The sequence below is a fragment of the Uranotaenia lowii genome, chromosome 3, assembly GCF_029784155.1.
Source record: "Uranotaenia lowii strain MFRU-FL chromosome 3, ASM2978415v1, whole genome shotgun sequence".
NCBI classification, from domain to species: Eukaryota; Metazoa; Arthropoda; class Insecta; order Diptera; family Culicidae; genus Uranotaenia; species Uranotaenia lowii.
In genome coordinates, this window is record NC_073693.1 from 298,281,853 (window position 1) to 298,305,317 (window position 23,465).

The window sequence follows — 23,465 nt, forward strand, 5'->3', positions numbered from 1 at the left end:
TCAGTTTCTGGGTTGAACCGGACAGATTTTCTGGTTTGCAGCAGGGAAGATTTAGAAGTAACACTATCCGCAGTAACCGATCTGCCTTGGAATAACGATGGAATTTTCCAATCAATAAATGTATGGCGAAAGCGTAATGTAAGTATTTGAAATCGAAGTGCTGTTCTATAAATGTTCTTTTATTTAAAAATGCAAGAGATAATCAACTAGAAACTTACTTAGAAATTCAGATAAATTTCACTCGAACGTCATAGTGTAATTCACTTGACCGCGTGACCCATCACTTAAAATTCAAATGAAATTACGTATGGCGAGAATTTACTACAGATGTCACTTATATTTTAAGTGAAAATTATTTTGGGTGTATGAAAAAAGGACCAACATCAGAGTTCAGTTACTTCAAATTATTTCTACCAAAAAATCAACTTTCATACGCACCGTTGCCGTCCTTAACAAACTGCGCAGATTGCACCTATTTAGACCCCCGCCCGAATACAAAAATATTGTAACACAACAGTTCCTGTTGTCGTTATTTATAAAACGATTAGAAACAGCGTAAAAAAACGTTTAGAAAATGATATCTGAAACCATAAAAAACATTGCACTTATCTTGAATTCCAAAACGACGGTCTGTTGAATATGGCGTTAAGTTCCCAATAAACCATTAAGCCTTTATATAAGCCGAATAATGTTTTAATAACAGCACTTGAGTGCCTGAAAGCCGCATAGAAGGTTTAAAAATGCTTATGGGCACTGGAAGACGAAGCCGTAAAATAAGCCGTATATTGGCTCGTATAGCACATGCTAGGGCTTAAAAGCCCTGCTGAAATAAGCTGAGTGGGTAAAACGTCAATGCCAATTCCCACATGTCATTTTTGAAGAAAAAGGAAGGACAAGAAAAGAATGTAAACAAAGCATGATTTTGGGATCTGAAATTTTTTATTGTTAATTCTGCATCGAATGTAAGTTTTTTTTAAATGCTAGAGTCGTAAATATATAAATTTTCTATTCTTCTTTGCAGAATGCTTGTCAATGCACTGAGCAACATCATCTGGCAGCGGATGATAAGATTGAAAATTGCTGAATCTACTGGGGCACCTAATTTTTATCCGGATCGCAGCAAATGGAACTTGGCCACAGGAAATGTTTATTAATACCATCACCGTTTTACAGTCAACGTTATTTTCCATCAGTGAAAAAAAAAGTTTAAAAAAGTGACTATGTGAAGAATAATGTTTTTCAATAGCATTTAATAAACCGGAATTAGAAAAAAAAACGTTTGAAATTCCATTTTCTTTAATACTGTAAAGTTTCGTCCATTTTGTTCAGTACCTCAAACGATCTTCTCTTAATACAATTTAACGCTGATGATATTGAATTAATTCTGGATGAAGAAAATGATTTGTTTAAATAAGCCAAATTATCCGCAATGCATGCGTTGACTTGATGGTCAACTTATCAAAGTCGCTGACAAATCCTAATTCGAAAAAATCATGAGTTCGATTCCCGCGGTTATTCGACAAAAAATCATCAGCTAGGGAAAAGGGATGGTTGGCGGGAAGTGGTGAGAGAGGTATGAAAAATGAATAGTGTGGGAGAAGACTTTTTTTTTGTTTTTCATTCAGTGGGTTGTACCCACTGAAAATATTTTGACAGCTTCTGATAAGCCGTATATGAGCCGAATTGCAGGCCAAAAGTGGCTTCAAATCAGCACTCAAGTGGCAATCAGAACGATCAGGCACTGTTAGGCATTTTCTATATGCTACTATAATGCCAAGTTAGGGCCATGTTCTATGGCTTAATGGTTACTAGGGTTATGTTACTGTTTAGAACTGTTAAAACTAATGTATGGGAAGACTGTTCTATAGACAGTTTGCTTTAAGTTCATGAAACGCTAATCAACAACGTTTTCAGCTTTTCGAACTGTTCAGATTTGCGTTAAAATTGATGATTTTATGTTTAGCATACGGTAAACAGAACGATAGAGAACAGAGACACTTATCGTTTGTATCTTAAATACTGTTTTTCTAACGGTTCAATTAGTAGCTCTAACCATTAAAAACTATAAGCAGATCTTTATAGAAATGATTTTATTACCTTAATACGAACAGTCATCTTAAGGCCAAAATAATTACAGATCAACGGCGACCGGACGGCTTCCAGGACAGTCTGTTTCTTCTCGGCGTCCTCCGGATTACGATTAAACACATCCGGCTTGACGTCCCACCGATCCAGAATGAACTTACCGTGGTAAATCGGGGTTGCAGAAGGTATGTTGACGTACTGGTGCTGGTGATTCGTCTCGATCAGCAGTCGTGGTTCGTTGAAGTCCGGGAACGGATTTTCTTTGGTGTTGTGGGCGATTTTAAGCACCGCATGCTGGTTGAAAGGACACGACGAGATGGCGAACAAATTACCGGAATACTCGATGCTCGTAATGCAAGAAAAGCCGGAAGCAGCTTTTCCCAGGCGCGGTCCAAATTCATGATGTTGAACGGGTACGATTCCATTTGGATGTGTTGCCGATGAGGGTGGTGGCCGCCAAAATCCATATTCCCTTTCATTGCCGATTTGTCGAAGTTTTTCGACATCTATTCACGTAAATAAAAACTTGGAAAAACCGAATGCGTCGCAAAAACTGAACAACACGCTAGTTTTTGTTACTCCTTTTTTCGCTTCTTTTAACAGGGTTGCCAAGCATACCAGTAATTTAATTCGTGCAACTTAAAAAAAATGTAATATTTTTTTTTTCGGAAATTTATTGTTGTCTAAATAAAGTTTTAGTATTTTTGGCAAGTAGGTAGCCAATTAACAACCGATTTTTTTCTGTGTATTTTTGCACAATAAATATTATATGCAAAAAAGGAAATTTATACCAAAGAAAAATACGTGCCCCACATGTAATTACTTAATGAGTTCATATGGGCTATTACAAGCAAAAACAATATGTTATAAACAAACTGTAGTCCAAATAACTTCTTTTAAATTGATATAATTAAACGTACATAACTGCAATAAATTGTAGCATTTCATTTTATTATGTTACATCTAATGAATTTAGAAAGAAAACAAACTCCATAGACAAAATTGAAGTTTTTTTTGGAAGCTTGATCAATCATAAAGTCAATATGGATTAATTAGTAATTCTATCATTTTGCAAAAAAAAAACTTTTCCGATTTTTTTTTGCAGATCAAAATAACACTGGCACCTCTTACTGCCGTTTCAGAAGTTAATCGTTCGTATTATTCATCCACCTTTTCTGAGATCATTACTTTTCTCATTAACGTGAAAATTTGGTTTTAATCGTTATCGAAATGGAGTTTGATACAACAGCTACGTTTACAAAGACAGTCACTTTTTCTAGAACTGTAGATGTATCGTACTGACTGTTCAAGATATAGTTTTTTAGCATGCGCGTGCAAATAATTTGCACGCAGTAAAATCTGCTCACAGACCTATACATAGACAATGACACATATCGATATTTTTTACATCTTTGGATAAAATTGAATTAAAAACAATTGCGACTGGTGTGTCAGTAATAGTTGTCAGTGAATCCATAATTTTTTGGCTAATTTTTCAGTTATTCGAAAAACGCCCGAATAATGCATGATTTATTTGTTCCACTTACATTCTTGTACCCGAATGCATTCTGTTTTCTGTTCGTTTCTTTTCATTTGTTGATCGGTCAATTTTCGTTATTAAACTCCTTGGTTTGCATTTCATAATAATTTTCGCCAAAACAATAACAATTATGCCGTTTGGAAATGTGATTCGAAAATCAGAAGCGAGCAACGGCTGATTTGAAAAACTGACACGGGTTGTCTATGTGTGCGTCAGTGCGAAAATATTTCTGCTTGGAAATTATTTGCACAGGAGTCTAAATAGGTGCAATTTCCGCAATATGGTTGCTATGCTATATTTATACCCTTATGCTCACTCCCAAACAAGGGGGTAAATAATGACCTTGCCCCAACACTGACAACTTCTACGGGTTGCAACCGCCTGCTTGAGGTTCAAGCCTCGGGCAAAACTGATGGACTGCTGAATTAATAAATGAACACAATTGCAGCAGTTAGGGCAAAACTGCCTCTGCTAATAACCGAAAACGCTAATAGAAAAACAAAACCTCTTGTCTGAACAATAATCCTTCAGCCAAAAGGTGCATCGAATATTCTCGCATTATTGTTTACGGAACCCGAATAGACTTGCACCGTGAAAAAACCATGAAGTTCATAATCACAATACCATGAATTTGATGGTTTGCACCATGACTTTTACGATCCACGATACCGTGAATGCACATTGAAGTTCATAGTTTTCGACCATATATATCATAGTTTTGACGAAAATAACCATGAAAAAGGGGTATTGTTATGCAGCGTGACCATGAAAAAAATATCGATTTCCCATACATTAGAAAGCCGAAGAATATAAAGTTCATGGTAATAACAGCTTCCATTTTTTCATGGTAAAACAGGGTAAAACAAGTAAGCTTTTCGATTAATTAATTGATTTTTTTTTCGATTTTTTTTTTAAATTTAGCAATTTTTTTTAAAAAGGGTAGATTCTTTATATTTTAAAATGTGAAAGTTTTATTATATTGAAGTACATATAGTATAGCCTGAAATTAAATCTAAAACTTTTATTATAAATTAATTTTTTCAGTGCCGTCTGTTTACCGTGCATATATTTTTCGCGCAAAACTGCTGGAATGATGACGACAAAAATTTCACCATTTGCAAAAATATCGTGCTTTCTCGCTTGCTCCAGCACTCCCTGATACAAGTTGAAAAGAGTTGGAAATGAAATCAGAAACGCGATTTCGGGTAATGACGATAGCATGATAGCTTCGTTCAATCGTAGGTAGAAATTGATTTCTTCTGGTTTTTTGCCAACTGGTACTGGTTCAATGAGCCAATGTTTTGGTCGAAACAAGTCAGGTCGTTGTTCAATGAAGCAAGTTGAAATCGATCTAAATTAGTCAAATTATTGGCAGCAGGATTCATTTCGACCTGGTAAAAATCGATCGAAGTCAATTGGAAAAAGATCAACTGCCAATCAATTTCTAATTGTTTCGACCAGACTTCATTGAACATATGATCATGATTGATGATGATGACGGTTCGAGTGACGGGCGAATGACAAAAGAAACATCATCCTCCTCGTCGTATCGCATTTTTCTTTTTCAAATGTGCTGCTGCGGAAATAAAAAAGAGCTCATTTTTCGCAAAATTTTCCCAGTTTTTGGTAACTATTCTGTCCATTTTTGTGACCAACCGGTGGCGTTTGGTTGAGAGAATGAATTGAATTGCAAATCTGTAGAAATCCATTGAGTTTTGACCCCATTTTTAACATTTTCCTCTAGGGTTAGAATATACGTGAGTTGGAACACGACTGGATCACACGGAACTGGTAGAAGTGGCAGGAAGTGTGGAACGAATACGCGCAAGCTAAACGACAAGAACGGTTCCACTATAGCGCCGAAGGAAACTGAATTGCCACCATGAGCGTGGACACTTACGATGGAGCCGTGGGTTCCCAGACGCTGACCTTCCTCGATACTGAGGAAAACGATTTGATCGGGGCGGACACCCAGGGGACGGATTTTGACTTTCGGGATTTTACCATTCCTTCCCAGAGTCAAACGTTGGCTTCCCAATTGGATCATCTAGGGACCGGAAGTGGAAGTCAGGTGAGTTGAGTTTTGGGGTGTTTTTTGATTAATGTTTCAAAAGGGCTTATACATACTGTATTCAATTTGTATTGTATTGAGAAAAGTACAAAATTACGTTGAAAATTGGCCTTTAAAAAAATGACAATTGGCTTAGTAGGTATAAGCCGTTTGTACAGGTTAAAAGCTGAAATAAGACTAATCCTGTCTTTCTTCAAATAATTCAAACAATGTTAAAAGGCAACAGGCTCAATATAACATAAACGCAGAATACTCATTCCCAAAAAAAGTTAATATTTTAATTTTCATGATTCAATAGAAAGCTAACGAACAATCCAATCAATCGCTATATTTTTCTAACAGTTGAACGGATTCGGACGCCGTCTGGGATCGGATGTGGCCAAATTAGCCGGGATAACGTCCGCCATCGGCGAGCTGCAGTTCGAGGAAGACGAAGACGATGCGGTGGCTGAGAGACAGGAATTGCCAACGCACGCCTGTCGTTACTGTGGCATCCACGAGCCAAGCACCGTGGTCATGTGCAACATATGCAAGAAGTGGTTCTGCAACGGTCGTGGTAATACTTCCGGGTCGCACATCGTAAACCACCTGGTCCGGGCTAAACATCGTGAAGTTACACTGCACGGTGATGGACCGCTTGGCGAGACGGTCCTGGAGTGCTACTCGTGTGGAGTGCGCAATGTTTTCGTGCTCGGTTTCATTCCAGCTAAGGCGGACTCTGTTGTGGTGTTGCTGTGCAGGTTAGAATTTTCCATAGGCGATAAAAGAAGGTCGAAAATAAATCGTATTATGCTTCGTTTCAGACAACCATGCGCCGCACAAAACTCCATCAAAGATATGAATTGGGATCAGGAACAGTGGAAACCGTTGATTGCTGATCGTTCGTTCTTGTCCTGGTTGGTAAAAGTTCCCACCGAACAGGAGCAGCTACGTGCCCGACAAGTCTCTGCGGCGCAGATCAACAAATTGGAGGAATTGTGGAAAGAGAATGTCGATGCCACGTTTCAAGATTTGGAGAAGCCCGGAGTCAATCAGGAGACCGCACCGGTACAATTCCGCTATGTGGATGGCTACCAGTATCAACATATTTTCGGTCCATTGGTCAAGCTTGAGGCGGACTACGATAAACGTCTCAAGGAAAGCCAGACACAGGAAAATATTGAACTACGTTGGGATACTGGATTGAATAAAAAAACAATAGCGTACTTCACACTGGCCAAGAACGATGGCGACATGAAATTGATGCATGGCGATGAATTACGGCTGAGATACACCGGTGAATTACATAAGCCATGGAGCTGCATTGGGCATGTCATCAAGGTTCCGGACAATTACGGTGAAGATGTGGGACTAGAATTGAAGCATAATCATCAGGCTCCAATTGAATGTTCTTCAAATTTTGCTGTTGATTTCATATGGAAAGGGACATCATTTGATAGGATGCAGACGGCATTGCGCAAGTTTGCGTTGGACGATAATAGCGTGTCAAACTATATCTATTCTCGCTTGCTGGGGCACGGAAGACAAGACGGTTCGGATGATGTGACTTTCCGTATCAATAATTTGCCGAAGCATTTCAGTGCACCGAATTTACCGGATCTAAACAGATCGCAAGTTTATGCCGTGAAACATGCACTGCAGCGTCCGCTAAGTTTGATTCAAGGTCCACCTGGCACAGGTAAAACCGTAACATCGGCCACGATCGTTTACCAACTTGTACGTTTGAATGGTGGCCCAATTCTGGTTTGTGCTCCTAGTAACACGGCTGTAGACCAGTTGACGGAAAAAATCCATCGTACGAATTTGAAGGTTGTTCGTGTTTGCGCAAAATCCCGTGAAGCTATTGATTCCCCTGTCAGCTTTTTGGCTTTACATAATCAAATTCGTAACATGGAACAAAACATTGATTTGAAAAAGTTGCAACAACTGAAGGACGAAACCGGTGAATTGAGTTCATCTGATGAAAAACGTTACCGTTTATTGAAAAAGCAAGCTGAAAGAGAGCTTCTGGAGGCGGCTGATGTGATTTGTTGCACCTGTGTTGGTGCTGGAGATCCAAGATTGCGCCGTATCAAGTTCAGCTCCATTCTAATTGACGAATCGATGCAGTCTACGGAACCGGAGTGTATGGTACCGGTTGTATTGGGAGCAAAACAGTTGATCTTGGTAGGAGACCACTGCCAATTGGGACCGGTTGTCATGTGCAAAAAAGCTGCTAAGGCAGGCTTGTCACAAAGTTTGTTCGAACGTTTAGTGGTACTTGGTATTCGTCCTTTCCGCTTGGAGGTTCAGTACCGTATGCATCCCGAACTTTCGCAGTTTCCATCGAACTTTTTCTACGAAGGTAGTCTTCAGAATGGTGTTTGTGCTGAGGAGCGAAAATTGAAGATCGATTTCCCGTGGCCCTCACCGGACACACCCATGTTTTTCCTCGTTACCCAAGGACAGGAAGAAATCGCCGGATCCGGAACATCTTATCTGAATCGTACCGAAGCTTCTAATGTGGAAAAAATAACAACACGTTTCTTGAAAGCTGGTGTTAAACCAGAACAAATTGGCATTATTACACCCTATGAAGGTCAACGTGCTTATTTGGTACAGTACATGCAGTATCAAGGATCACTACATTCAAAACTATACCAGGAAATTGAAATTGCTAGCGTTGATGCCTTCCAAGGTCGTGAAAAGGACATCATCATTATGTCATGCGTTCGTTCAAATGAGCACCAAGGCATTGGCTTTCTTAACGATCCAAGGCGTTTGAACGTAGCATTAACTAGATCCAAATATGGAATTATTATCGTTGGAAATCCGAAGGTTTTGTCCAAACAGCAGTTGTGGAATCATTTGCTTAATTTTTACAAAGATAAGAAGGTTTTAGTAGAAGGATCACTTAACAATCTAAAAGAATCAATGATTCAATTCACAAAGCCGAAGAAAATTGTCAACACTTTGAATCCTGGTTCCCATTTCATGAATAACGTTATGTACGATGCCAAGGAAGCAGGCTATTTCGAGCGTAATCATGGACCGAGTAGTTCATTTGGAAATCCTGCTCCAATTGGGACCATGAATGGACCACGTCCTCAACCACTGGATATGTTTGGTTGGACACACGATCCAATTAGTTTTATTTCATCAGAGCGCACCCAAGCCGCAATTAACAACATGCCGGTCCCTGTAGGAATGTTTATGAACATGTCAAACGTCCCTCCACGCTATTTCCAGCAACAACAGGCTGCTCAAGCTGCTAAGCAGGCTCGTCGCACCAAACCGCCTAGTGCTGGCGTTATTGGATCTAAACCCAAGCCTAAACCGATCGGGCCACCATCGAGTCAGAATAATTCCTCGGTCGGAGTTATCGGATCCAGTTCATTGACCCAGGGCATGTCGCAAAATATGTCCCAGCCTGGTTTCAGTCTTTCACAACAGCCGGATTTCTCTCAGGACTACATGGCCGAGTACCAATCGCAGGTTGACGGGCTTCTTTCCCAAGATTCCACATTTGGACCTAGCCAGGCCACAAACGATCGTCTGGTTTTCGATCTTGCCCCGAATCAGTTCTCGCAACCCTACTGATAAGAAACAGCGAGAACGCACCGGATGATGAACATGATGGCGTGCATAATCTCGGGGAATCTTTGAGAAAAAATACAGAGGAAGTTAACAGCAACAACAACGTCTACGCCTAAGCAAAAATTCGCGCAGTTAAACCGATTCTAGAATAAAGAACAAAGGGTTAAAATTGAAGGGAGGTAAAAATCTTTAGCGGAACACGACACTTAAGCAGCAGTTGCAGCAATCAGCGGAAATTTCTCACACGTTTCCAACTGATTTGTTCCGTCTAATGAGTGTCGCGCCGTTGTCGTCCCACGTTTCTAATACTGGAAAAACGCGAATGGAGCTTGACGATACACTTGCAAGAATATTAACAACCAACTCGCTGGAAGCAGCTCATGTCCTTGCAAAATACAAAACGGCCAACGGTACCATAAATGCAACAAAAAAAAACGGAAAAGGAGAGAATCGTCGAACAAACCATACGCATCGATATCATTGTCGACGGGATTTCGTTGATTTAAGCACTAGTGCGCAACACCGATTCTGGTAGGTTCAGCAGAAACTTTCGTTGCTCGACTCCACCACAAAGAACAAGCATCGAACTTTAGGAGAACATCGAATCGTGCGGTTGCCCCACTCTTCATCTGAGACAAGCTTAAAATTCGAGAACGATCCTGCAGCGGCACGAATGATTCTGTGTCTGGTTCTTCGAAATAGTGTTTTTCGCGCGCAAGCTCTAGCTAAAAACTAACCACAGCCCACAACAAACAAACAAAAATAACAGCAAACAAGTTTTTTTTTGTTTTGTATTAGTACTCCTTGTGTTCTTACTGTCTATTTGTTCAAGACAATTTCACTTTTGTTCGCGAATTTCGGTTGACTTTTCACTAAACCAATACCAACTTCGACTGCAGAAAAAATCGCTTTCTAAGGTTTCCTTTCTATAGTTGACAACGTATAATTCTGTCTAGCCGGCGGAGCAGGGGTATTACACGGAGATGAGAATGGACTGGACATCCGCTTTGGCTGAATCGTTTTGTTCGACTGCCTACTTAAAAGGAGATAGTTTCCGTTGGGGATTTCTTAACATCAACTACAACAAAAATATATACATTTTATTTTGCAAATTTTAAAAATCTTCAATGTTCTTGGAGCATAGACTAAACCTGGTAGCAATGTTTGGCGAAAGGTTGTGCCCTGAAAGAAAAAATCTACAAATTTTGTTTTTAATGTTTTCGAAAAAAAAATAGTTGAAAATTTTATACATTCAGTATTTGAATTTCAGGTTTTTATGGCAAAGGTAAATAACACAAGAACGTTAAAATTTCTAATTAACAGCAAGGCAAAATTAAGTTTATTTTCATTGTAACAGCGAGGGTACTTCCTTTCCCAAATAAATATAGTTCTGTTCGGCAGAGTCTTGTTTTCTTGGCATCCGAAAGTATCCTTCGAAACTTATGTTAGACCAAACATTGAAATATGGAAAATAAAACGAGGTAAGTATAATTCAAAAGCTTTCATGAGCCCAACAGGTCTGCAATAACCTGTTGAGATGACGAAGTTATGCACCCTTAATCTCGTTTTCGCTATTTCGTATTGTTCTTTTCGTTCGAAAGAATGAGAATACACTAAGGTTTTTTTACGCGGATGGATTTTGCTCAGTTTTTCTAACACGGCTTCTTTTCACACGGTTTTTTGCCATGGATACGATTCTTCTACACGGCTCTCGCGAATCAACAAGTTTTTTGAGCGGAAATATTCCAAGTCCTATACTTACGTTAACCTTAGTGAAGTTCGATCTTTCATAAAAACATTCGTTTGTAAATAGTTTAACGGTCGGTTTATAAACGAAACATGACCAAACTTTAGGTAAAATTGTAATGAAGTTAATTAAAAAAATATTAACATAAGTAATGAATTCTATATATGAACAGAGTAAGTCCATTTTATAAGCTTACCAGATTAGCAATACGTTGTTGGATGATAGAGATACACATGAGATAAAATTGTGTTCTTAGAACACTGATAAATTTTGGTTGATCCTCATTCGTTCAGGGACTAAAACCAGCGAAGTCCGGCCAACACGAGTGATTGCGACGCAAAACATCAACGATAGAGATTCGTAGCGTGTGGTGGCCATCAGAACGTGAGCATGGGTGTGGTCTTTCTGAAGATCTCTTCAGTTGCGATTTTGTAGCAGATTGAAGGCCAAAACCTACAAAAATATCTATGTACCTACTACTGCGGAGCGTTCTTTCGTTCCATTTAAGAAAATTTCCACGAAAGCTTCGCTAGCTTCATACGAATATAATTTGAACTTTAGGTTTATACAATAGTAGAGAGATTGTTAATCATAAGATATTGCGTTGTACATCGTAAGCATACTAAATAATTCTTAAAATAGCTGTATGGATTTAAGTTAGTGGTAGGTACATAATACCTATCAGGAGAAAGTGTCCTGACTCCTGATTGTTAAAAGTTATCATCATAAGCACGCAGTTTTTTTTTATATTTTTTTAAGTTACCATTGAGCGAGTTTTCGCACAACTCCACTACTGAATTGAAAGTTCTAACGGAATATAATCACACGATACAATACAGATTTTTTTCTCCACCAAAGCTACTACAGCACAATGTGTCATTAAAATTGTGTTTTTCTCAGTTAAACTGGTCAATCTTATGAAGTAATCGCCTATATGATGAAAATTGAAATTTTTGCATTAGCCTTTGCAAAGAAAACAGCAGCTTTTGATCACCATCATCATTGGGGTAATGTTTTTCGCTTAACCTACGAACATATACTTTTGTCAGGAAATTTTCCTATCGTGCGTCTTGCGGTGTGTGTTGCGATTAGCCGAGCTGCTAAATCTCCGATTGCATACGTCGCAGGCGAAATTTTTCTCACCGGTGTGGACATAGGTGTGATTTTTCAGCTGATAGTTGGTTGCAAATGCTGGAAACGTAAAAGAATATTGAAATGAAGACTTAAAAGCGGTGGAAAATTTTATCAATCGAACACTAACCTTTTTCACAGAGAGTACAGGCGTAAGGACGCTCACCCGTATGGGAACGCATATGAACGACGAGATGCACATGTAACATGAAGGATCGTCCACACAGCTGACAGCCGTACGGTTTTTCCTTGGTGTGTGTTCGCATGTGTATCTTCAGATCGCCCTTGCCGGCAAACCCTTTCTGGCAGATCGAGCAGATTATCTTCTTAGCCTTTTTCTCACCAGTGTGCTGACGCATGTGAACCTAGGAAATTTTAGAAGCTCTTAACTAAAAGTTTACTTTAAAAGACAAAAATTTAATATTCACGCTCAGTTCGCCCTGGCTCGGATAGGCCTTCTCGCACTGGGTACATTTGAAGGGTCGCTCGCCGGTGTGGATTCGAATGTGTATCATCAGATTACCGTTCTGGTTGAAGCGTTTCTGACAGTAGGGACATTCGAACGGTTTCTCGTTGGTGTGCACCCGTGTGTGGGCCTTCAGCTGCCACGAAAGGGTAAAACCTTTGCCACAGGTGGTGCAAATGTGCGACTTTTCCCCGGTATGAATCTTCTGATGGGTGCTCAGCAAACTCTTGGTGTTGAATCGTTTGCCACAAGTTTCACAAGCGTGCGGCCGCTCGTTCGCATGGCTTTTTATGTGTGCGGTCAGCATCGACCGTTCCTCGAAGCTGGCATCGCAATGCTTACATGGATGCATTTTTCCCTCTTTATGACGCACCAAATGGTTTCGAAGCTGTGACTGGTCCGCGAACTTGCGGAAACAATAAGTGCAATCATAATGTTTCTGGAAGTAAGAAAATTTATTATTATTTATGCAAAACTATCGTCAAATAACGACTTACATCGGAATGTTTTTTCATATGCTTTCGCAGCTGTGACTCACTGTCGAATGTTTTATCACAGATTTTACACCGAGAATCGGAATCGACAACGTGCTGGTTCCTGGGGTCCAATTCGGACTCGAGCACTTCTACCGAGCAGTCCAGCTGCTGGTCATGCTCCTGTTCACCTTCGTCGTTTACCACCAGGCGGTGATCGTTTATCAAGCTGTCGAGATTCTCCTGCTCCAAACGGTCCTGGGCTGGATTGCCTGAACTTTTCGGCACTGCCGAAGAGGCCAACTGCTTTTCCATCGTTTGGATGTACTCCTCCGTCAAGGCATCCTTCAAATAATCTACGTGAATCATTTCGTCATCGTCGTTGTCGTCGAGGTCTTGATCCTTCGAAAGCCCTGCACAGGCATCGCTAATGAATTCAGACAGTTCTTGTTTGAGATTTTTTAAAATAGTAGATTCTTGCTGGTTCGTATCTTCATCTTGTGCTTCGAGAGGCTCGTTTTCCACGACTAGCGCAGAAGTTGGAACGGACTCGTTCAACAATTCACTTGGGTTAACCGTTATTAAAGAGTCTCCATCTTCAGCGATAGTTTCCACATCGGGTATCAGTAGTTCTGTTGGGGTTGGGAAACCATCATACTCCAGACTGGTTTTGGCGATAGCTATGGGAAGTGGCTCTGGAAAAAGGATGGTCAAAACAAGATATTTGCTAAATTGCGTTTATATCACCTGTTCCATCTTCTTGATTCGGCGCAGACAGGTCCATTGCCTCGTTCAGTTCCATAACCGGAAGCTCAATAGCTTCCGGCTTCGAAGGAATAGCAATCTGTGCCGTGCGCTCGCATACCCCGGTCGACGTCGCTCCACCATTCATCAGCTGGAAGCGCAGCTCCTCGATCGGAACAACGACCGCCGAAGTTTCCGTGTTCCCGTTGGCGTCCGTCAGTACCACATTCAACACCTCGTACTTGGTTTCGCTATCCTGCTTGATGACCACTGACTTTTCGATCAGATTACGAATCGCCTGATCGGCCTTTTCGCACTGCTGCCGAAAGCTCAGAATCCGATCCACCTCCTGCAGACAGGCCAGACAAATGTGACTGGGAAGTCCATCGGATTCCTCGATCGTTATGGTGCCCACGCAGGCCATCAGAGTGTCCACCAAACAGAAGTCGTACAGATCCTTCAGTTGATCCTTTTCCTTCTCGATCAGACAAGTGCGACATACCCGATCGAGATACACAATCCGGGGATTGTTGACAACTCCATCTACTGAATCGACTACCGTACCCAGACCATTTTCCGGAATAATATCACTGTTTCGAGATTCTGTGGCCAAACAGATCATTGAATCATGGTTCAGCGGGGTATCGATCGGAACCGTAGCGATTGTGGTTGTTGCCGTAGCATGAGAGGTGAAATTTAAAAGCCCCGCACTCCCCACATGATCCGACAAAAAGTGATTATCCATTGTTCACCGGGGAATCACGAGGCATTCGTTGCCGTTTTTTGCTAAACTAGAAACATTTTTAAACGGGTGAAAATTGATTTTATAAAAAATAAAATTCACTGAGGATGAGCCATCACGCCAGATGAGGAGAATATTTTTTTTGTTTTCTCCTGCGGAACCCTATAAATGCAACAACGGCATCGATGGAGAATGTCAAAAAACTAATAGGGCTGGGTGAAATTCTTAAGCTTCCAAACTAGGGAGTGCAAATCAGATTATTTAATTAAAACATTATTTCACTTGATGATTAAAGATACAGCATAAAGAAAATTACAGCTATTTTTTACACATTATGTAAAAAAATTAAACATAAGGCGATATCTCCTCAACTGCTCGATGTGGTGACCTGAATTATTGCCTGAATAAAAATCAAATCAAATACCAATCAAATACCAAAATTAATAATAAAAAAAAAACCTTGAAAATTTCGTGACTTTAAATTATTAACTGATTTTCTTTAAATTGTCCGATGTATCTTCGTCACCAAAACTTTTCGTAAATAATTGAATTGAATTGAATGGTTTATTTATTTATAAGCGCAACTATTTGCATATGATTGCTTTAACACTCCATTGGTCCAGCCGCTTGAGGGGTGCCTATCTTCTAATATTAATTTTACATTGACTATATTAAAATATCTTCATATAAATTAAAAGATTCAAATGAATATAAATCAATGTTTTTCAATAGTTTATTCGAGCATATTATCAACAGTAAAACAAAATTTAAAAAAAAAAATGAATTCTTTCAATATTAAATTCTGTTCAAATCTATAAATTCTCATCTCTTTTATATACAATCTTCATCGTTGTCATTAATTTTCACTTGCATGCATTGTACCTTTTCGCTGATGAAAGAGTAACCAAATTGATAGTGCGTGAAAATTCTGTCACGACGGAAGAATAATTTTCCAATTATTTCAATAAAAGTTAATGCATCTGGTCCAGGCAGCTACCAACTTCAACATTCTCGTAACTTCAGCGTAATTCCGGTGAAGGTGTCCTAATTAAATAAAATCATCATGTCATACAACATCGAAGAGATGAGTTGGTCGGGTAAGTATTTTTTTTCCTTCGTTTTGGGATCGGATGTTTTCATTTTTATAATTTTTTTTTGTCCGTCTTCGAAGATGTACGGAACTTATTCCGGAAGTGGCGTGACGATAACGAGCGCAAAAGCGACGATGTGATGCTGATGTGGGACGCCGTGCTAGCCGACAAACAGAACAAACTGGGCAACGAGCGGCACCTGGTTTTGGAACAGGTTATGATCGCCGCCCTGGATTGCGGCCGAATAGAGACGGCCGAAGACTGCATCCGGATATTGACGGCCGAGTTCCCGGGCAGTCTCCGGGTGCAAAAATACAAATCAATGCTGCTGGAAGCACTGGAACGGTACGACGATGCACTCGACGTGCTGGATCAGATTATCAAGAAGGATGAAACGAATGCTGCTCCACGCAAGCGGAAGGTGGCTATCTACAAGGCCCAAGGTAAGAATGGGGATGCCATCCGAGAACTCTGCGACTACATGAAACGGTTCATGTCGGATCAGGAAGGTTGGCACGAACTGTGCAGTCTTTATCTAGCGGAAGGGGAGTATGCAAAGGCGGCCTTCTGTATGGAGGAAGTGTTGCTGCATAACCCGCACAGCCACTTGATCCACCAGCGTTTGGCTGACATCCGGTACACCATGGTGAATTTTATTGTTGGATTGGTGTCAAAAGTAAATTATTAAAAAGTGTTTGTTCTACTTTTAGGGTGGACTAGACAACATTGAAATTGCAAAATCGTATTATTGTCAGGCAGTTAAACTTAACAATAATAATCTTCGTGCTTTATATGGTTTATTTTTGGTAAGTAGAAATCATACATTAATCGTTTTCGATTCTCTTAATTCACGTTTTATCGATCTCAAAGTCCATGGCTTCAACACTACTGAGTAGGGTGTCCCTTAACTAACATCCGTCTCAGAATTTTTTAGTCCTGGAGTGTCAATTTGACTCTCCTGATTAAAACCGCTATGTATACCTTTCTTATTTCTCAATCGATTTTCACAAAATTTATTGTTTTGTAAACCTTGTAATGTAACTCAGATGTATTTCTCAGACAATATTCAGCAGTGGCACTTCAGTCTTCCTAAGTAAAAAAATCTGAAAAACATACTTCGGAAAAAAAGCTGGATCGGCTACGAAATGCTCAATAAAAAATTCACTTGTTGTTCAAGAGAGCTGTAATTTTAAGTACAATTTTTAAAATGTAAAAAAGGTGCGTACTTTTCAATTAGTGAACCGCCAAATTGTTTAAGTCAGACCAGCAAAATTTTTGAAAAAAGATTGAAGTTGACGTAATTTGGCACATGTTTTTCATCTTTAGATGGCCAAAATTCGAAACTCATTTTTTTTTTTATTTTAGCCGTCAAACTTCCAATAGTGTCATATTGACATTAATTGTATTTAATTGAGCCAGTTTATAATTGGGTTAACCCCACTACTATAGCTTGAAATGTAAAATTTGTATACCTTTGTCTTCAAACAAACAACGCAAATTTTAGCTTTTCATATTCATAGTTCTTCTTGATTATAAATACAAGTCTTCATAATGTAACAAAAATCATGTTCATGACTCTTAAAAATAGGTACCTAGCTTTGAAGCGCTCAAAAACTTCTCCGACGATATTTTCAAGGACTCTATAAATAATCGTCGATAAGCGACAACAAAATCAATGTTTTTTTTAAAGGTCAGGACGTTCTAGAAGCCCCAAGAAATCACAAAATAGCTAAATAATATTTATGGAATACCTTGCCAATGTTTTAGAAAAAAACAGGGAAAACCTCTTCTCGGAATTTGTGTTTACTAGAACAAAATTAACATTCAATGTTTAGCCATTTGCCATTGATGCCGAGAATTTAAAATTCCGTTGTAGAGTGACTCAATAAATTTATCAATTCGTTAAATCTAAGTCCCGTATAACGTTTTTTACTATTCAAGTTATTCAATCGTGCCGAATATTAAATGATATACTTAACGGGTTGATAGGTTAAACAAGTGACAATACTGTTTCCAAACAAAAGAATCTAAATTTAAAATTTTAATTTAGCAAAATTCTATGTGATTTAAATGTTAAAAACTTATCGGTACGATCTCTAAAAATCTCATCAGTGTTGCGGTCATATTGCGAATTCCAAAGCATCCCTGAGCAAGCGGAAAGAGGTTCAGAAGTTGGCCCAGTGGACCATGGAGCGGATCCAGCAGAAGACGGCCGGCACCGGTGGTTCGATTAATCTTCCGCAAAGTGGCAAAGCAGCCCCAGCCAAAGACGACCAGCTGGCAGCTCTTGAGCAAGCCTTCGGGGGACTGGACATCGCCAAAGCAAATTGACCAATCAGACTAATCACAATCGTGTTTCACCGGTCTCCGGCCGGTTTGCAGCAAATAACTAACATGAACTACTGCATGAATATCATATTTTTCCATTTTATTTCCCACCTAGTTCAATTCCCTTAGATCGCACTTTTACACCACCTGGACCTGTTATCGAGAAAGAATACCTAAACGAAACGAGTGCGTTTTATTAAATATTTTAAAAAGCAAACGTCTAGATTGAATTATGGACGGATGCAGAAACGAACGTTGCATTTTCTAATTTAAATATCTTTCATTCGTTGCATGTAGCTCCAATTGTGTAGATGTTGGTTCCAATCAAACCTATTGATAAAAAAACTCATAGTCAAACTTATTCACTATTCTTACGGCGTGTTCGTAAATTGATTTTTTCTATCAAAGTGATTTTTTTCTATCGATGCTGTCGTTCGTAAATTAAACAAACTGCGTGCAAAAGCATTGGAAGGTGATTTAACATCTACCAAAAAAAAATCGATGCATCACCCAAAAAATCAGTTTACCAACACGCCGTTAAACATCATCGTAGCGTACTGGCAGCATGTAGGCATTTCTGGTCGCGTTCAACGTTTTCAGTCCATGTGCTGCAGTTTAAGTTTATCTAAAATATTACACCACATATATGTGAAAGAAACATAAAACCAATATTAAAAATTGCAATCTTCTTAAAAAACTACATATGAGAAAAGAGTGAAAAAATAATGGAACAACCAGAAAGACGGTAACAGTAGAAAAAAACAATTTAATCATAAAACGGGATAAGTTAGAATGTAGGCAAATATCGGAAGCTGTTGGGATCGCGAAAACAGTCGGCAGCAGGGTGAATGTTTAATAAAATATTTTTCACATTAGACTCGAATGAAACCTGTGCCTGTAATTTTGAAAGAACCGACCTTGGGTAAATCGTTTTGGGCCGTTCGGATGAAAGAATTTTTAAGATGAGTTAGTTAGTCAAAACATTCCAAGGAAGGAATTTGCTGAATGTTTTAAATAGTAGAAATTTCGGATTTGGATGGCATGGACACCTCCATGTGTTGTTTCTGAGTGTGAGCTGAAAGAAAAAAAGTTCATTTTAAAAGCGTTAATCAATCATAGTGCGATTACTTACAGTCCAGTGCCATATATGAGATGAAACTAGTGTTACAAATTACGCAAACAAATGGTTTCTCGCCCGTGTGGAGTCTCATGTGTGCGCGTAAAGCTTTCGCCAAACGAAAGCTTTTGTTGCAGTAATCGCACTGAAACGGTTTGTCTTCCGTGTGACGTCGCATATGAACGTTACGATCCCCAGACTGGGCGAAAGTTCTGTCACATATCTGAAGATGATTTAGATATGATCATTAAAACATTCGTAATGCAATTAATTTAACAGTTTTGTACTTACATCACAGCTGTAAGGTTTCTTTTTCAAATGCACCGCGTTGACGTGTATACGTAGATGTTCAACGCGCTTGAAGGTGTTACCACAATCCTGACAAATGTATTTCCTTTCTTCGCTATGAACCTTCAAATGAGATGTTAACGACGATGGTAACTTGAATGCCTTGTTGCAAATCTCACAGATGTACGGTAAACTTTTAACTTTCGCCGTCTTTGATTCTTCGCTTTTGAGGTTTGGTCCAAATTTGCTGTGTGTGTCGCCAATTTCTTTTTGGTTGATGGTAGATTCTAATGCTAGAACCGAGTGAGTCTTGAAGTGTATTATCAAAGCAGCTCGTTGCACGAATTTCTTTCCGCATTGTTCACACTGGAACGACCTATCGTTCCTATGTTTCGCCACATGCTGTAGATAGGTACTACGTTGAACAAAGCTTTTGGAGCACAGCTTACAAACATACTGTCGGGCGTCATCGTGAATTTTCAAATGCGTTCTGAAACTGGGCTCGTGACGAAATGCTTTTCCGCAGACATTGCACAGGTAAGGCTCCTTGCCTGTGTGAACTCTCTCGTGGTTCAGCAGATGGTGCTGTTGAAGGAACGATTTGGTACAGTAACTGCAACGAAACTTTTTCAACGGTTCGTGTTTTTTGAGGTGATACTCGTATTTGACAGTGCTCGTGAATGTGGCATCACACTGATCACACGAATGATTAGCTGTGGTATGGACCGTTTTCGAGTGTCTTTTGAGATAAGCCCGGCTTTTGAAGGTTAGATCGCAAAGTTCGCACTCGTATATGTGGTCATCGTGAAGCTGCAAATGGGAATTTCTATTTGACACGCTTTGAAATGATTTTCGACATACAGGGCACTCTAGACTTTGTTTCTCTTTGGTTGATGAATCGTTTTGGAAATCATCGTCTTCATGTTCCGTTTTAGAAAAAGCTTGCTCTAATGCGAAATCATTATTTGATCCCTTAAAAATCAGTGCATCCTGTTCAGATTTCATCGTTTCTACTGGAATTAGCTGGTACCTGTCATAGAACTTCTGAACCTGGTAACATTGCTGCCGGAAAGAATGGGCAAACGTTAGTTTGTCTAGACAGTTTAAGCAGATATTCGGTGGGAGTCCATCTTCCGGAGTAACCTGTTGAAGCAATAACAAAATTACGTTGAAAATCTTTTCTGAAAACATGCGAATTATGTTATGACAACGAACTGCCTTAGTGCCCGCTTGACTGGGCATCGAAGAAGAGGCAGACCCAGAAGCCGGTGGCATCGTAGTCTTTTTTTATATCACCCAGGTGGTAAATCCTTTTTACGGATTGCATTCCAAGGCATGGCGAGCCACAGCGTCTCCCCCAGTATGCTACTATGGTTCCATGAGTGCAATTGGTCGACTCTAGATACTATGAACCCCTACGCCATAAACTCCACCTGGGGCCTCTGGCCATAATTCTCATCCAGACCTACAACGAAGGCTGTACCCGTGATGGGTGGTCAAACTCGCGCAAAGCGCTCTACGGCAATATCTACTCGTTTATTCGTACTACTCCAGCATATATACCCTGGCTCTTGTTACGATTCAAGACTACGAAAACCTTGGCTGGCAGCAAGTGAAGACGCTGGATCCGGATTGCCATCAGTAAAGGTCTTTGCATCAGTCGATTTTTTGGTAGATATCAAATCACTTTCCAATGCTTTTGCATACATTTACGAACGCCAGCATCGTTAAAAATTCAATTTTTATCTGGTTTTGCATATCGTCCAGGCGCATAGCTCGGTAAGTATAAGGATTTTGTAAGAACCTATGCTGACACGGATAACGTGGAAGCCCGGATAAACGTGGAAATCGAAATTGTTGTGAAATTTTGTACTTACCTTAAATTGTGGAAAAGATAGTTCCACCAGCAGTTCATTCGGACTCCGTCCACCAGTTTTCTCGTGGGCATCAAACAGCGATACCATGTTGCTACCATCAGCTGATAGATTGTCCTTGGTCAAACATGTTCGACAAAATGCGGCCAAGGGCAAAGAGTTGTGATCCAGGTCCAAATGATCCATAATCCAGGGTAGAGGCTGCGAAATATGATTTCTTCTTCTTCTTTTTACTTGAACTGCTTATGCAGCATCGATGATCTGCTAGCAGTTCTGGATTAAAGGCCAGTAACTTCGACTATATGCCCTGTGTTGCAGCTTTTTAAAATTTATAGATCTGCTTTGATTTCGCTCAAAAATCTTGTTACTTGTTCGTAATGCGATATGTTCCTTGATTTGAATAGTTCCTCCAAGTTCGAATATTTGTTGTGAAAATCGTACTTCAATCTCGATGATTCGAAACGTGGGCAAGCGAGGGCTATGTGATTTGAGGTTTCAGGTTCTTGACATAGTTCGCAGTTAGCATCGTCCCGAATTTTCATTTTTGCTAGCCAATACTTAGAGAAGTCATGGCCAGCCATCAAGCGATTTAGGAGCCGAACGTCCCTTCCTTTTAAATCTTTTCCCACGAACCATGGAACCGTGCAAAAATCTGGTTGTATGGAATAAAAAGTCTTTCCTTTTTCTAACGAGTAACGTTGGTACCATTCTTTTGTGTGTTCGGCAAGAGACTTCTTTAAAAAGTTGAATCCGTCAGCCAGCATGTACATGTTGTAAATCACCTGATTCGACTGGAGACCATGCTTGGCTAAAGCATCAGCCACTTCGTTTCCACCAATCGATACGTGGCTTGGTATCCATTGGATGGTGATTCGGTGTTTTGAGCAACTTCGGAGGATTTGTACAAAAATACTTTCAACTTCCTTGGATTCTAGTGCATTGAGGAGCATCATGCAAGATGCTTGCGAGTCGGTGTAGATGACGGATCCTTCGAGGCATTGCTGTTCAATTAATTCCGTTGCCTTTAGAATAGCGATCAACTCCGCAGAGGTAATGCTGGTTTCCTTCTCGAGACGTTGAGATAACCGCGTTCTTGTTTGTTCAACAAATACTCCAACACCGCAAACGTTTCCATCCTTTGAGGCATCTGTGAAAACACGACCACGACCTCGATATCTTCCATTCATAACGAAGAGTGCCAGTTGCTTCAGCCTCAAGGGGTTTGAGTTTTGTTTTGAACCCGTTAAGCCTTCCAAAGTCGGGAAAATTTCAACACCATGCACATTTTCGAAGCGTTCGGTCAATTGGATACAGTCAAATACTTCTTTATTCGTCCAGTAAATCCTTTCTTGATAAGTGTACTGATGCCATTTACTTACATCATCCGGTAGTTGGATTGTTTTTAGTTGACGAGCAATTAAATTGTTTCTTGACATGTGTCGACAAATTTCCTTAGAAGCAATATATGCGTGCCTAAGATCAACGGGCTCTTGACCGCTCAGAGCGACAATCACGTTTCTCGGTGTGCTCCTTGTAGCTCCCGTGACCTTTCTAAGACATTGGTTGTTTACTACTGCAAGAATATTACGATTGCTTTTGCAGGAGTTGTTGTATACTGAGCTACCGTAGTCCATTATGCTCCGGAAGAGTCCCCTGTGTATTTTTATCATCGATTCCGGATGGGCGCCATGTTTTACCCCATTGAGTACCTTGATCATATTTAAGCGGTCTTGTACTTTCGACCGCAGTTCTTTTATGTGTATCCCAAAACTAAGGTAGCGATCAAAAATTATGCCCAGGTACTTGTGACATCTTACAGATTCCAACAAAGTACCATTGAGATGTACACTTAGCTGTTTGTTGCCGTATTGGAACAGTATTGTTTTGGTTTTTTCTGGGTTGATAGAGAAATTTAGTGTTCTGGCAGTTTCAGCAAAATTGGCTAAATATGCTTCTCCGATTTCGTTGAGAGTTTGCAAATGCTTTGCTCGAATAAGAATCCCGAAGTCATCTGCATATTGAACGAGCATCACATCTGGATGTACGATTTTATGTAAGTTAATTGTATAGACGTTAAACAGGGTTGGTGACAAGACATCCCCCTGTGGAAGACCATTATTGATTGTCCTTGATAGCGTCTTGTATCTTGTTAGGGCGTGAAACACCCTACAACAATACCGCTGGGCTCACTG

General features: G+C 39.9%; 3 protein-coding genes across 3 annotated transcripts; 2 read left to right on the top strand and 1 right to left on the bottom strand.

The window, feature by feature from the left end:
* Positions 1-5,157: 5,157 nt before the first annotated feature.
* On the top strand, positions 5,158-10,672 carry LOC129755788 (regulator of nonsense transcripts 1 homolog). Its single transcript, XM_055752443.1, has 4 exons — positions 5,158-5,251; positions 5,370-5,696; positions 6,039-6,436; positions 6,500-10,672. The coding sequence occupies exons 2-4, from the start codon at positions 5,508-5,510 to the stop codon at positions 9,273-9,275; spliced, it is 3,363 nt and encodes a 1,120-aa protein (XP_055608418.1). The 5' UTR covers positions 5,158-5,251; positions 5,370-5,507; the 3' UTR covers positions 9,276-10,672.
* Positions 10,673-11,544: 872 nt separating this feature from the next.
* On the bottom strand, positions 11,545-21,588 carry LOC129753637 (uncharacterized). The gene is made up of 9 exons (XM_055749470.1): positions 21,277-21,588; positions 19,403-20,542; positions 19,127-19,334; positions 19,044-19,069; positions 13,837-14,581; positions 13,114-13,784; positions 12,579-13,055; positions 12,281-12,515; positions 11,545-12,210 (listed from the first exon to the last, which is right to left on the bottom strand). Exons 1-9 carry the CDS (start codon positions 21,457-21,459, stop codon positions 12,065-12,067), a joined length of 3,831 nt encoding a protein of 1,276 aa, XP_055605445.1. The 5' UTR covers positions 21,460-21,588; the 3' UTR covers positions 11,545-12,064.
* Positions 15,444-18,882, top strand: LOC129751758 (ER membrane protein complex subunit 2-like). The gene is made up of 4 exons (XM_055747449.1): positions 15,444-15,672; positions 15,747-16,312; positions 16,377-16,472; positions 17,779-18,882. Exons 1-4 carry the CDS (start codon positions 15,639-15,641, stop codon positions 17,995-17,997), a joined length of 915 nt encoding a protein of 304 aa, XP_055603424.1. The 5' UTR covers positions 15,444-15,638; the 3' UTR covers positions 17,998-18,882.
* Positions 21,589-23,465: the final 1,877 nt, after the last annotated feature.